Source organism: Cucurbita moschata, unplaced genomic scaffold (genome assembly GCF_002738365.1).
Source record: "Cucurbita moschata cultivar Rifu unplaced genomic scaffold, Cmos_1.0 Cmo_Scf00007, whole genome shotgun sequence".
Classification (NCBI taxonomy): Eukaryota; Viridiplantae; Streptophyta; class Magnoliopsida; order Cucurbitales; family Cucurbitaceae; genus Cucurbita; species Cucurbita moschata.
In genome coordinates this window covers 1,023,889-1,038,348 of record NW_019268523.1, presented here as the reverse complement: position 1 = coordinate 1,038,348, position 14,460 = coordinate 1,023,889, and the positions used below count along the sequence as shown (strand labels likewise).

The 14,460-nt window shown below is 39.0% G+C and overlaps 4 protein-coding genes across 6 annotated transcripts; all 4 read left to right on the top strand.

The window, feature by feature from the left end:
* The first annotated feature begins 174 nt into the window (after nucleotides 1-174).
* On the top strand, nucleotides 175-3,632 carry LOC111445377 (protein FLX-like 2). 3 transcript variants are annotated; one of them, XM_023083720.1, is made up of 6 exons: nucleotides 185-349; nucleotides 543-667; nucleotides 753-1,332; nucleotides 1,683-1,828; nucleotides 1,925-2,019; nucleotides 3,023-3,632. In XM_023083720.1, the coding sequence occupies exons 3-6, from the start codon at nucleotides 773-775 to the stop codon at nucleotides 3,389-3,391; spliced, it is 1,170 nt and encodes a 389-aa protein (XP_022939488.1). In that variant the 5' UTR covers nucleotides 185-349; nucleotides 543-667; nucleotides 753-772; the 3' UTR covers nucleotides 3,392-3,632. The 3 variants fall into 3 exon arrangements, with proteins under 3 accessions (XP_022939487.1, XP_022939488.1, XP_022939490.1); XM_023083722.1 differs by having other exon boundaries at nucleotides 520-667; XM_023083719.1 differs by lacking the exon at nucleotides 543-667 and having other exon boundaries at nucleotides 175-349.
* A 611-nt stretch (nucleotides 3,633-4,243) lies between these two features.
* Nucleotides 4,244-7,695, top strand: LOC111445117 (protein trichome birefringence-like 19). The gene is made up of 2 exons (XM_023083348.1): nucleotides 4,244-5,078; nucleotides 6,658-7,695. Exons 1-2 carry the CDS (start codon nucleotides 4,578-4,580, stop codon nucleotides 7,456-7,458), a joined length of 1,302 nt encoding a protein of 433 aa, XP_022939116.1. The 5' UTR covers nucleotides 4,244-4,577; the 3' UTR covers nucleotides 7,459-7,695.
* LOC111445116 (protein trichome birefringence-like 19) lies at nucleotides 7,173-11,107 on the top strand. Its single transcript, XM_023083347.1, has 4 exons — nucleotides 7,173-7,304; nucleotides 9,294-9,820; nucleotides 9,887-10,642; nucleotides 11,015-11,107. Exons 1-4 carry the CDS (start codon nucleotides 7,289-7,291, stop codon nucleotides 11,036-11,038), a joined length of 1,323 nt encoding a protein of 440 aa, XP_022939115.1. The 5' UTR covers nucleotides 7,173-7,288; the 3' UTR covers nucleotides 11,039-11,107.
* Nucleotides 11,048-13,487, top strand: LOC111445114 (endo-1,3(4)-beta-glucanase 2-like). Its single transcript, XM_023083346.1, has 2 exons — nucleotides 11,048-11,123; nucleotides 11,187-13,487. Exons 1-2 carry the CDS (start codon nucleotides 11,105-11,107, stop codon nucleotides 13,394-13,396), a joined length of 2,229 nt encoding a protein of 742 aa, XP_022939114.1. The 5' UTR covers nucleotides 11,048-11,104; the 3' UTR covers nucleotides 13,397-13,487.
* Nucleotides 13,488-14,460: the final 973 nt, after the last annotated feature.

Here is a 14,460-nt window from a genome sequence, read left to right as displayed (position 1 = left end):
ATGAGTATAATTCAATCGTATCGGTAAGTAATATTTAATTAAAAATAAAAATAAAATTTTATTAGTTATTTTGCATATTAGAAGACATCTTAAAATTTATTTAAAATATAAATAAGATATTTTTAATCTTAATTGATAAAAATAAAGATTATAGGGAAAAAATTAAAAGAAAAATTCCCAAAATTTAAAAATTGGGGCTCACATTGCGAGTCCCCGGTCTTCTTCTTCTTGCTGAACAGTGGAGTGGGGATTGGCGAAGAAATTCCTCCGGTAGGCCATTTTCCCGTTTGTTTAATTCTCCGATTTCAACCTTCGCCGACGAGTTTCAGGTGCCAACTAATTGTTGCAGGTAAAGCAACCTATCAAAAACGTCATGTTTATCTTCGTTATAATTTCTCGAAAACCCTAAAGTTTTCTTTTGGCTACAACGCCCATGTTCCCCTGCATCAATTTATGTTTTCTAGTTTTTTACGGCACTATTTGATGGAATATGTGATTTCTTTCGTTGGCGACATCAAGAGGTGTTTTTTCTTCATTTACAGCGTGCCAATTTTGGGTTTGGACGTATTGTTGCTGCACATTAAGATTTAGGTTACGAAGTGACTGTTGTTTGTGTTGCATTTGTCATCGTTGTGGCATGATTTGTATACAAGCTTTTTGCTACTTGGTTAGCACCGGTTCTTTGATTTTAGTTGGTTGTTAGTCAATTAAAGTAATGGAGTTGTGGTAAGATTTTCCTTTGATTTACGCAGGTGACTTCTGGCTATTGAAAATGGGTAGTAAAGGTCGTATTCCGCCTCCACATGCAAGGCGTCCTCTTCCAGGTTCTGGTGTCCTGCATCCAGAAGCATTTGGTCATGGGCTACGTCCTCCGCACGGTACTTTTCCTCCCTTTGACATGATGCCTCCTCCAGAAGTAATGGAACAGAAGCTAGCTGGGCAACATGTTGAGATGCAGAAACTCGTCACCGAGAATCAGAGGCTTGCTGCTACCCATGGAACCTTGAGACAAGAGCTTGCTGCTGCGCAGCATGAGCTTCAAATTCTTCATGCTCAAATAGGAGCTGTGAAATCTGAAAGAGAGCAGCAAGCAAGGAATCTTTCTGATAAGATTGCAAAAATGGAATCAGAACTACAAGCTGCTGAGCCAATTAAGTTAGAGTTGCAGCAAGCAAAATCAGATGCTCAGAACTTGATTGTAGCAAGGCAGGAGCTTATTACGAGAGTGCAACATTTGACCCAAGACCTCCAGAGGGCCCATGGAGACGTGCAGCAGGTTCCGGTTTTGATGTCAGAACTCGAGAGTTTGAGGCAGGAATATCAGCATTGTAGGTGCGTAATCTGTATAGCATTTAACTTTAGAGGGACTTTTTAGGATTTCACATAACTACGTATGTTAGTTCATGTGTAGGATGTCCTGTGAATTCAATCAAGTTCAGTCTTCGACTCCTACGGTTCAGTTTCTTTGCATTTATAACTAGGCCTCTGGCTTGTGGTTATAGAGGCTGTCCTAGCTTGACTTGTTTCCTTAGCTATTTCTTAAAGGCTTATGTATTCTGTTTATAAATGTTAAGCCTAACTGCATTGTCTATCCTTTACTGGACCAGAGTTTGATCATAATGTGCTTCAGGGGTTATGTTTCTTGCTTGTAAAATGACATGACCTTGCTATTGACCTTGCAGGGCGACCTATGACTATGAGAAAAAATTATACAATGATCATCTTGAGTCACTTCAGGTGATGGAAAAGAATTATATCACTATGGCTAGGGAACTGGAGAAGCTTAGGGCAGAGTTGACGAATACTGCTAGTCTAGAAAGAAGACATGGTACTCTTGCTTGCCTCTATGTCACTTTCTGTTGGATTATCTTATCCTTCTCGAATTTTTCTCCATTGACAACTGATATCTGACGACTGCACGTAGGTGGGCCTTATGGTACTACCCAAAACAACGAGATAGAAGCTTCTGGGAATCCAGCTGGACAAAATACTTATGAAGACGGCTATGGTGTTGCCCTGGTTAGTCACATATTCCACTTTCTAGTTTTCATGAGCTGATATGTTTGAATTTATAGTCCTCTCTTTTTGTATGTTTCTTACTATTTTGATTTAAAAGGAGAAACACCTTTTGATGGGCTATGAGGTCTCTTTCCTATCCACGTTTTATCTAGGCTTTCCTTTGAGTCATGATCCGTGTCTCCGTGGTTTTGGGACCCATTTGTTGAGAAGGTTCAGAAATGTTCATCTTTCTCTTGGGAAGCTTTCATCTCTAGGAGGAGGAGACTTGTTTTGATCCAACCTATACTTTCTTCTTTCTTTTAATTTTCTTTTTCTAGGAAGAAACCAAGTTTTCATTGAGGAAAACTGTAAGGATAATAAGCAAACAAAAAGGCCTAGGAAAATACAGCTCAACAAAAAGAGCCACTAAGCTAACCATACAAAAAGGGTCTCCAATCACATTTATACTCTTCCCTTGTATATACAGAAAGGCCGGATTCTTCGGCTGGCTAGTTGCCCATGGAAGGTTAAACACCTTCAACCGTATCTAAGACTCCTCTTCTATAGTTTTGGGTCCTATGCTTTGTTCGAACATGTCATATGACTCGAACCGCAAGATTTGGATCACATTTTATGAAGACACGACTTTACCGTGAAGATTTAGGTTAGCTTTTGGTACTTCTTTGGTTTTAGTTTGGCATCAAACAGAACTGTTCGTCACTACGTTGTTTTGTAAATCTTCTTTAGTTTTGATTCTAAACCATTGGAGCATCCTTGGTAATTTTGGCCCTGTTTCATTTGGGCTTGTGTTTCTGCACATCCTTTTTATTTCCCTTTCAAGCTATCACTATGTATGAGTATATTAGTTAGACATTTCAATGGTTAATATCATGCCTCTCATGTTTGTGCTTTTTGAGGTTTTTTTTTTTTTTTTTTAGTTTCTAAAATTTTAAAAGTGTGTAATAAGTCCTTAAACTTTTCATTTTATTTTTCTTAATTATTTGTTGTTGAAAATGTGCAATAGGGACGTGGCCTGCTGCCTGCTACTGCAGGTGGTGCATCCAGTGCGGGTGCGACGGCATACACAGGACCTCAAACTGGTTCTACTGCAACCCGACCCAACTACGATGCAGCAAGAGGTACCCAACGAGGATCTGGTTACGAAGGAGCAAGAGGATCCATTTACGATTCACAGAGACCTGGTTATGATGGACAAAGAGGACCAGGTTACAATGTGCCTGGGCTACCTACTTATGATGCACCTAGGGGAGGAGCTGGCTATGATGCTCAATCTAGAGGTGTGGGGGGACATGCTGCGCCTGGAAACACCGCTCCGTATGGGTCTTCAACACCGCCTGTTCGTGGTGGCGGAGGAAACCCCGGCCGGAGATGAGCCAAAGGTACCATTTGAGAGATAATCTTATGTAGTGTTTTCTCATCAGCCTTAGTTGTCATCATCTGTTGTGCCATTCCCCCAAATTTGCAACGCCTTTTTTTTTCATTGCTACTCCAATCTGTCAACATTGATGGTAAGTTTATTATCAAATGCAGTTACTTGACAAACTTGGAATGAAATCATTGGAGCACCTTACTGAAATCAACGTCAAAATCATATCTGGTTTAGTGATTCATCATTTTCAGCTGTCTAATCAATGAAACTTCACGTGATGAACTAAGAAAATCGACTAAATTTCAATTTCTAATCATTCTTCTTTCCCTTCTGTTTATTGAATTTTATTAGTGGGATATGATATGTTATGTTGGATGGTTTACTTTATGAAACTTCCATAAATACAAGTTTAGTTGTATCCAAAAATAAAGTATAACTTAATCGATGAACAGATGAAAGATATCTATGATCGAATAATTTATCGACAATGAAAGAAGAGACGTTATTGAACCAAAAAGTTAAATAAAACCAACCCAATCAATGATATATTATATAGCAACCTAGCTGTCATGACAACAAAAAAAAGAGCATTATTTGTGAAGGAAAATCCAAATGAAATTGGGTTTCAATCAATCTATCATTCATGGAGCCTCTCTCCCTTGCCATTGTCTGAACTTTTCAAGGCTTTATTCTTTACATTTCACCTTCTTTTTAGCTCAGTCAATGCCTCTCGCTATTCATCAGGGAATGGATAAGAAACTTGGCTCATGAGTTTGCCTATTATAAAGCAAAAGAACAGCCAAGGAAATGCCCAAGCCTTTAGATCACCCTTTATTCATAACCCACTTTTCTAAAAGCCACAACCTTCACGAACTTTAATCAAAGAAGTGAGATTTTCGAGGATACAACACATACTACTCAAACACATCTCGGATCGACTCGACGAATCAAATGCCATAATGATTCCGTTCCTAGTAGTATCAATGATACAAGTCAGATCCTAATCCCCTTCTTCATCGAAAGAAGTGAGAATGTCTACTCGTTTCGACACATCTCAGGATCCATAATCTCGAGACTATGTTCGTCTCTCGATTCTATAATCATTGCTCTCTCTCTCTCATATCATTATAAAACTTCCCCCATCTTTGTTTCTCCTCAACTTTTTCCACCATTTCTGAGGCTTTTCTCCATGAATCTCCATGGAAACGAGGTTCCCTTGGGGAAAAACTACACCCTCAACAAAACATTAGCCATAGTGTTCACTCTTGTGATACTCACAGTGATTCCCCTGTTATACAATCTTGTAGATTACTACTCTGTTTTCCTCCTCAACAGCTCCCCCAAGTCCCCATCTGATTCTTACTCAAGCATTGAAGAGGGTGAAGAGCTTCAGCCATTGCCAATCCAAGAAGAGGAATGTGACCTTTTCACAGGCGAATGGATACCCAATCCCAATGCTCCATATTACACAAGCTCCTCTTGTTGGGCCATTCACGAGCACCAAAATTGCATGAAATATGGACGCCCTGATGGCGGCTTCATGCAATGGCGATGGAAGCCTGATGACTGTGACCTCCCCATTTTCAATCCTTCTCAGTTTCTTGAGCTTATGAGAGGTAAATCTTTGGCTTTTGTTGGTGACTCTGTTGGAAGAAACCAAATGCAGTCTTTGATATGCCTTATTTCCCGGGTACGATCCAACTTTTAACTTTTTAAATTCATATTTGTATATCATAATGTCTTCTTAATTACTCATATTAGCTCTTTGATGTTTGTTAACCGAGTAGAATTATTTTTATATTATGTTTGAAAAGAAAAAAAGAAAGTTAGGGGAATCTTTTGAAGAGTTGTGAGAAGGGAAGAAGGTAAGATGCATGTGACTCTCTCTCTCTCTCTCATCCTTTTTCAATTTTGATTCTTTGTTCCATATTTCTTCTTCTCCGCTTCCATATCTATAAGATTATATTCTCTGTCTCTGCCTGTTATGTCCTCTCTCTCTAACCAAATCTTTGTTAGCCCTCTCACATAGATAAATGGGTCACGATTGTATTCTTTGTCTTTGCCTAAATCTTTGTTATCACGGTATATTTTCTGCCTAAATCTTTGTTAGTCTTCCCACTATCTTTGTTATGGGTCACGGGACACGATTATGTTTTTTTTGCCTAAATTTTTGTTAACGGGTTAGAGACAATATTATATTATTTGCCTAAATATTGGCTACATGTTTGTTAGTCCCATTTATTTACATTTTTAATAAATATTTTATTAAAAAGTGAACTTTTAACTTATCTACCGTTTTTAATAAATATTTCAAAGTGAACTTTAACCTAACCATTTTTTTTAGAAAAATAATAAAAAAAATTATCACGAAACCATCTCCAAATGGGAAATGAATGAAATAGGTGATTGGAAAAGGTTTCACCGTCTCCGCCCCACCTTATTTTTTTTCTCTTGTTCTCGGGAGGACTCAAACTTCCGACCTTTTACTTGAGACCTCGTGTCTTAGCCAATCTAAACTATTAGATAGGTTAATAGCTCAGTCACTCAAATTGTTTAGTTTATTTTATTTTATTTCTTCAATTTCATAAATTTTCAAATATTCTAAAAAAAAAACTATTTTCATTACATATTTCTATTGAAATAATTTAACAAAAAAATCACACTTATTCATATTATTTCATTAAATAAAAATAATAAAAGATATATGTATCTCCTTTTAGTTAAATAATTTAGTAATAAAAATAAACATTAATTTGTTTTGACATATATGGCAGCATCTGTCATAAGAATAATCTAACTAAAAAACCCTTTAATTTAAAAATAAAAATAAATAAATTTCTTTGCAGCAAATAAAATCTGAATTTAAATTAAAATATTATATATATATATATATATATTTCTCTCTCTGACAATTTTGGCGACAATGTCAGAATATAAATGAAATATTACAAACATTTGACCAACAAACTTTTTTGTGCTTCATATTATTTGTTTTTTAAATTAAATAAAAATTTAGGGAAACTAATTATAATTATTAGCTCTTGTGAGTAGGGATCATGATTTTTCATAATAATATTGCTTTTTTTTTTTTAATTTATGGAGAGAGAAAAAAAATGTAATTATGAAATTAAAATAACTAAAATTGAGTTATTTAAATATTAAATTTTTTTTTTCATTTTTTTCGAGTTGTCTATAAAAATTATGATAATTTTTTAATAATTAAAAAATATTTTTGTTTGATTAATTGTGGAGACGATGGTGTTTCTCAGGTGGAATATCCGATTGATGTGTCGTACACGGCGGACGATAATTTCAAGAGATGGAGTTACGAACGCTACAACTTCACCATGGCCATTTTCTGGACCCCTCATCTCACCAGAGCCGCCATCGGGGACACCGACGGCCCCACCAAAACTGGTCTCTTCAATCTCTACTTGGATGAGTACGACGTAGAATGGACTACTAAGATCGACGAATTCGACTACATCATCATCTCCGGCGGCCACTGGTTCTTCCGTCCTATGGTTTACTACGAAAACCACCGCATCGTCGGCTGCCATTACTGTCTCCTCCCGAACGTAACTGATCTCGGGATGTATTATGGTTATCGAAAGGCCTTCCGAACCGCCTTTAAGGCTATAAACAGCTTGAAGAATTTCAAAGGGATGACGATTTTAAGGACCTTCGCGCCGTCGCATTTCGAGAATGGACTGTGGAATCAGGGCGGGAATTGCTTGAGGACGAAGCCGTTTCGAAGTAACGAGACGCAATTGGAGGGATCTGATCTGGAGTTCTACATGATTCAGATGGAGGAATTCAAGACCGCGGAAAGGGAAGGACGAAAAAGAGGGCTGAAATTTAGGGTTCTTGATACGACTCAAGCTATGCTGCTGAGGCCGGATGGGCATCCTAGCAGGTACGGTCATTCTTCTACTGAAAATGTGACTTTGTATAATGATTGTGTGCATTGGTGCTTGCCTGGCCCCATTGATGCTTGGAGTGATTTCTTGCTTGAGATGTTGAAGATGGAAGGGATTAGATCATTCAGGGATAGGCTAGAGTTTGGTTAGATGGGGAAAGAGGCAGTTCTTATTCATTTTTCAATCTTTTTCCTGAAGGTGTTTTTTTACTTCTGAATTCATATTGTTGTTGTTCTGTGATTTGTATGATTGTATCATTGTTCATTTATAAGTTGTATGTATGTAATTAGACATTGTGAAAGGAGTATTAAGAACATAATTTCATTGAGCAACTTAAGTTATTTGCCTTTGCTTTCTGTAGAGATAATATTATGCAAGTTGCCATCATCAGATTTTATACGTGTAGATCTCTACATCTAATGGACTTAATACTCATTCCAAATCATTCATATACTTTTCAATTACTTTCATGATCTCTTCCCTGAGAGATATGAGAAGAGTACAATGTTCGGTGTTTTTTTAGCATTATATCTGTGAGATCTCACATTGGTTGGAGAGGAGAACTATTTATAAGGCTGTAGAAACCTCTTCCTAACAGACTGGTTTAAAATCGTGAGGCTAACTGCAATATGTAACATGGCTTGGCTTGAGTTGTTACAAATGGTATTAGAGCCACACCGGGCGGTGAGCTAGCAAGGCCGCTGGGCCACCAAGGAGGGTGGATTGTGAGATCCCACGTTGGTTGGGGAGGGGAGCGAAACATTCTTTATAAAGGTGTGAAACCTCTTCCTAACAGACGTGTTTTAAAACCGTGAGGCTGAGGACGATACGTAATGGACCAAAGTGGACAATATCTATTAGCAGTGAGCTTGGGCTATTACAAATGGTATTAGAGTCAGACATCGGGCAGTGTGCCAATGAGGACGCTGGCCCCCAAGGAGGGTGGATTGTGAGTTCTCACATTGGTTGGAGAGGGGAACAATAAGGGTGTGGAAACCTCTCTCTAATAAATGCGATTAAAAATCGTGAGGCTAACGACCACGGGTCAAAGTGGACAATATCTACTAGTGGTGGACTTGGACTTGGACTGTTACAACGAGGATGCTGGCTCTGCTAATCCGTTGTACGAGTTTTTTGTAACGAGGGTTTGAATCCCTCTCTTTCCCTTTCAGTCAATTGGTATTTTTTCATAGTTTAGGAAAGATGGTGAATAAATAAAAATTTTAGAACATTTCAAAATCAAGTAAGGAAAAAAAATCATTTTTTTATCCTTCACGTCCCGAATACCGAAAATGAAAAGAGAAACAAAGACTATTTATTTGATCAATAGATAGATAAACTGAAAAAATCATAACTATAATATACAATAAAATACTCGGAAAAGACCACATACGTCGAAGGTTTTTGGTTGCGGCGGAAAAAGTAGAAGTCCCACTCTTATTAAGATAAGAATTGGAAGTGAGATAACGGGCCAAGCCGGACAATATCTACTAGTAGTGGACTTGAGCTCTTACAGTATTGGCTCTACTCCACACCATGTCGCCAAGAACAAAAGAAGGATCACAACTCCTTGCATGTAAAATCTAAAACCCAATGGCTATATTTTTTAATCCAAGAAGATTCTATTCTTTCACAAACGTTGTTAATTCAGACTCTACCTTGGTTCATTGACCTTCATTAGCCATTATTTGAGTCATTATTCCAGTAAATCTCAGTGTAAAGAAAATCAATATCCCATTACAAAGAAGCAATGATTAAACAGACAAACCTTCATTGCTACGCCAAGTTTTTATCACTCTGCTCCCAACATAATCATCAACAGCCTCTATCACTTGTAGACCACACAACAAGCCGATGATTCAGCCCCTACGCTATGAGGTGTCTCAATATTGAAACTATTTCTATGATTGCTTCAAGTATTTAGCTTAAGTATGAAACCTTACTTGAATTGGTTAATTGACCTTCATTAACCATTATATATTCAGACCTCTGCTATGAGAGAGTTATATCATATATGAGTGAAGACATTTGGTATCTCAACATGAAGCTTCATACTTTTGAGGCTCCAAGTGGAAACAAATCAGTGCTGTGGAATTTCCACAAAGGGCTTCTGCTTGCTCTGACACTGATTCTTCTTACCATCATTCCTCCTTTGTCTACAAACAAGAACTTGCCTTCATCACTGCCAAATATCTGGAAAAACACCACCAGCTTGAAGATAGTGGAGTTAGAGAAGCAATGTGACTTGTTTCGTGGCAGTTGGGTACCGAAATCCGAGCTGCCATACTACACGAACGACACGTGTGACATGATGTTTGAATATCAAAACTGTTTGAAGTTTGGAAGAACAGACAGAGAATTCTTGAAGTGGAGGTGGAAGCCAGATGAATGTGAGCTTCCTCTCTTTGATTCTACTCAGTTCTTGGAAATTGTTAAAGGGAAATCGCTTGCTTTCGTTGGAGACTCGGTTGCTCGAAATCATATGCAGTCGCTGTTGTGTCTCCTCTCCAATGTAAGCTCATTCTCCAAACACTTTAAAACTTTCCCTTTTATTAATTGTCTGTTGTATATGCTGCAGGGATCTCATCCAGAAGATGTTTCTCTTAAATACAACCTAACATATGATTTCAAAAGGTGGTTCTTTGCTGATTACAATTTCACAGTGGCAAGATTCTGGTCACCATTTTTGGTTAAAAGCAGGGATGCAGACCAGAATGGTTTCTCCTCCAACAGCCTCATGAATCTATACTTGGATGAAGCAGACCAATCCTGGACTTCCGCCATTGAATCTTTCGACTACGTCGTCTTCTCAGCAGGACAGTGGTTCTTTCGCCCTCAAGTATACTACGAAAATGGTCGAATCATAGGATGCTTCAATTGCCAGAAAAGTAATGTCACACAGCTTATGAACTACTATGGCTATGGGAAAGTCTTCCAAACTGCCTTTAGGACGATTATGAGCCTCAAAGGCTACAAAGGAGTGACATTAATGAGGACGTTTTCTCCCTCGCACTTCGAAAATGGCGAATGGAACAAAGGAGGGAACTGTGCAAGGACAAGGCCATTTACAAAGGAAGAGACGAAGCGGGAAAGTTATGTGTTTGAGTTGCATAAGGCTCAGGTGGAAGAATTTAAAGCAGCAGAAAAGGAGGGGATGAAGAGAGGCTTGCAATTCAGGCTGTTGGACACAACGGAAGCCATGCTGATGAGACCAGATGGGCATCCAAACCATTATTCTCCTCCTAGGAAAGAGAATGTAGCTGACTGTGTGCACTGGTGCTTGCCAGGCCCCATTGACACATGGAATGAGTTCTTACTCTCTATACTGAAAACAGTAAGGAAAGATACTCACTGAGAACGTATTAGATGAGTTCTGTTAAAAATTACTGTTTTTTACATATGATCCATACTGTAATATCAATGCATTTGTTTCTATGAATTACTCCAGATTCTTTGTTGGGTGGCCATTAAGAACTAGAAAGTTGGCATAGTTTGTGGTTCATTCTTTAATCAGTGGGATTAAGACTAATCCAAATTAGGGACTGGCAAGAACAAATTAAGAAAAAGAACCTTTTAACTAAACAGGTTTAAATAAATAAAAGCATCTTCTGTGTAGATTGTGTTGCAAAAAATAGGTTCATTTTGTTGTACACTCAACATGTTCATTCTCTTAGATTCAAGGAATCACAGATGATCTCTTTTGTAGGTAAAGCAATGGAGGATCCCATGATCCCTTCCTTTTCTTGACAGGAAACACCTATGGGCTGTTCATAGCTTGCAATCACCGGATTCTTTCATGTTTGAAACTATAAAAAGTGAGTATATATACCTTGTATATCTCAATCACAATCATACTAAAAGTTTCAATCTTTCTGCAGATCCCATGTTCAAGAAGATTGAAAGAGAACTCAGGCGGGTTACCAAAGGGAAACGCAGTTCTCCTCCGCCGCGCCTTCCACCACCACCACCAACTTCTCCTCCTCCTCCTCCTCCTCCTCCACCTCCACCACCACCAGAGCCCCCCCAGTCACCGCCGCCAGAGCCTTCTCAAAATCCATCAGAACCCACTCCATTCCTATTTCCTTCAACTCACTCCACAGTCCTCCCTGATCCTTCACTTTTCTTTTCCCCTGAACTCCTCTCAGCTCCTCTCCCTACAAACAGTTTCTTCCAGAACTTTACACTCAATAATGGTGACCAACCTGAGTTCATCCATCCTTATTTGATCAAATCCTCTTTGTCCTCCGTTTCTGTTTCCTACCCATCAATCTCCTCCAACTCTGCTTCAATATGCCAAGTTTTCACGCCTGATCTCACCATCTCTCCCTCTGATAAAATAGACCCACTTCCCCAGAAATCTCATGTAATCTCCTCATTCAATGATTTGAATGTCACTTTGGATATTCCTTCCTCCAACCTCCGTTTCTATCTCGTCCGGGGAAGCCCCTTTCTGACTTTCACAGTTTCCAAAGGGGTCGCCTTTTCAATCTCCACCATTCATGAAGTCATCTCCTTTTCCTTTAACAATGCACTCACCAAATACACAATAAAATTGAAAAACAATCAGACATGGATTATTTACTCCTCGCTTCCCATCAATTTGACGCATAGTCTTTCTGTGATTACTTCTGGGGGATATGCAGGAATCATTAGAATTGCAGCATTGCCAAATAATGACCCGGAATGTGAACCGATACTTGACCGGTTTAGTTCGTGTTACCCCGTGTCAGGCGAGGTACGATTTACAAAGCCATTTTGTTTGGAATACAAATGGGAGACGAAAGGGTGGGGGGATTTGCTCATGCTTGCACACCCTCTGCATCTTCGTCTCCTAGCAGGTACTGATAAAGATGTAGTCATTTTAGATAAGTTCAAGTATAGAAGTATAGATGGTGAGCTGGTTGGTGTGGTGGGAAGTTCATGGGCTTTGAAACCAGAACCTATTTTAGTAAGCTGGCATTCAATGAAGGGTGTAGAGGAAGAATCCTTTACTGATATCATTTCTGCACTTGATAAAGATATTGAGTCTCTAAATTCAACAACTATGACAACAAAATCTCCTTATTCATATGGGAAATTGATAGCAAGAGCAGCAAGGTTGGCAGTGATTGCTGAAGAAGTGAGATATCTTCAAGTACTTCCAGACATAAGAAAGTTTCTAATGGGCGCAATTGAGCCTTGGTTAAATGGGACACTGGAGGGGAATGGCTTTGTATATGATGAAAAGTGGGGTGGAATTATCAGCAAAGAAGGGTCCTTTCATTCTGGTGCAGACTTCGGATTTGGAATATATAACAATCACCACCATACTCTGGGCTACTTTTTCTATGCCATTGCTGTGCTAGTGAAAATCGACCCCGCTTGGGGGAGAAAGTACAGCCCTCAAGTTTATGCTCTTATGGCAGACATCATGAACTTGAGCAGGCGATCCAATTCAAAGTTCCCAAGGCTGAGATGTTTTGATGCGTATAAATTGCACTCTTGGGGTACAGGATTGGCTGAGTTCATGGATGGCCGGAGTCAAGAGAGCATCAGTGAAGCAGTAAATGCTTACTATTCTGCAGCGTTGGTGGGGCTAGCCTATGGAGACGCCGACCTTGTATCCATTGGCGCTACGCTAGCAGCGCTGGAGATTAAAGCAGGCCAAATGTGGTGGCAAGTAAGGGAAGGACAAGCTTTGTACGAGGAAGAATTTGTCAAGGAAAACAGGTTGGTCGGAGTGTTGTGGTCTAACAAGAGAGACAGTGGCTTATGGTTTGGTCCTGGTGAATGGAAAGAGTGCAGGCTTGGAATCCAGGTGCTGCCCATGTTGCCCATCACTGAGCTGCTGCTATCAGATGTTGGGTTTGTGAGAGAGGCTGTGAACTGGGCGTTGCCTTCTCTGGGAAGAGAAGGAGTTGGGGAAGGATGGAAAGGCTTTGTTTATGGCATGGAAAGCGTTTATGATAAAGCTGGTGCCTTGCAGAAGATTAGGAACTTGGAAGCTTTTGATGATGGAAACTCACTTACCAACCTGTTATGGTGGGTTCATAGTAGAGTCAAAGAAGGAGAAGCTAATATCAGCTGCACCAAAGTGCAGCTACTTTAGCACCAAATTTCTCTTATTCAGATCAATGTCAACTTGTATACATAAACAAATAAAAAAATCAAGCTCCGACTGATTTGACTTGTTACGTATCGCCATGATTTTTAAAACGCGTCTTGTAAGAAGAGTTTTCGAGGTTTTCACTCCCTTATAAGGGATAAAGAGGGCCTAACGTCCTCACTGTTACACCGAACGCTAAGCACACCAACCAATGTAGGATCTCGTAATCCACTCTCGGTGGTGGCCCAACGTCCTCGCTGACACACCAATCGAGATATGGGATCTCACAATCCACTCTCCTTGGGGCTAGTGTCCTCGCTGGCAAATGCTATTAACCCCATGGTTTTTAAAACGCTTCTATTAAGAAAATGTTTCTACATTCTTATAAAGAATTCGCTGGTACTTGTTAGCCTCATGATTTTTAAAATGCCCTTATTAGTAGGGGCGTCCGGGTTGGAGGATTTTTTTGACCCAACCCAAAAGTCTACTTTCGGGTTGGGTCCGTGAATCAATCCATGACAAAAAAAAAAAAAAAAAAAAATCAATAAAAAACGTCAAACTCGGATGTGAGCGTCTTTGGACTAGCTACAATACCACTCTGACAAACCCATTAATACTTAAAGATTCTTTATATATTTTATTGGGCTCGGGTCAACCCGAAGGTTTGGTCCACGAACTCGAAACCGAACCAATTTAATTCGGGTTAAGAAAAATGAACCCAGCCCTACCCGAAATGCTAATCTAACCCAACCCAACTCTTATAGTTCAGGTTAGGTTGGTCTGGATTGTCGGGTTTCCACGTCCTTATAAATAATGTTTCGTCCCCAACGAGATCTCACCCCAATCATTATTGACATTTTATAGTTAGTTGTCGACTTCTTTCTTTTCATTTTTTTCTTATACAAGAATATTTCTTGTGCACTTTTTTATTTTTTAATAATTAAAATTAAATCCAATAAATGAGTAGATAATAGAACAATATTTTTTCAAATCTAAAATTTTACCTTTAAGGGAAAATGTCAAAATTGTAAAATTGAATCAAATAATTGATTCCAGTTCATTTCAAT

What these genes read in the sequence shown, in the direction of transcription:
- LOC111445117 (XM_023083348.1), top strand. Translation starts at nt 4,578, where the DNA reads ATGAATCTCCATGGAAACGAGGTTCCCTTGGGGAAAAACTACACCCTC. An exon ending in TGATATGCCTTATTTCCCGG is followed by an intron (nt 5,079 to 6,657) that starts GTACGATCCAAC and finishes GGTGTTTCTCAG; the next exon opens with GTGGAATATCCGATTGATGT.
- LOC111445377 (XM_023083719.1), top strand. Translation starts at nt 773, where the DNA reads ATGGGTAGTAAAGGTCGTATTCCGCCTCCACATGCAAGGCGTCCTCTT. An exon ending in CAGGAATATCAGCATTGTAG is followed by an intron (nt 1,333 to 1,682) that starts GTGCGTAATCTG and finishes TTGACCTTGCAG; the next exon opens with GGCGACCTATGACTATGAGA. An exon ending in ACGGCTATGGTGTTGCCCTG is followed by an intron (nt 2,020 to 3,022) that starts GTTAGTCACATA and finishes AATGTGCAATAG; the next exon opens with GGACGTGGCCTGCTGCCTGC.
- LOC111445116 (XM_023083347.1), top strand. An exon ending in TGTTGTGTCTCCTCTCCAAT is followed by an intron (nt 9,821 to 9,886) that starts GTAAGCTCATTC and finishes TATATGCTGCAG; the next exon opens with GGATCTCATCCAGAAGATGT. An exon ending in TACTCTCTATACTGAAAACA is followed by an intron (nt 10,643 to 11,014) that starts GTAAGGAAAGAT and finishes TCTCTTTTGTAG; the next exon opens with GTAAAGCAATGGAGGATCCC.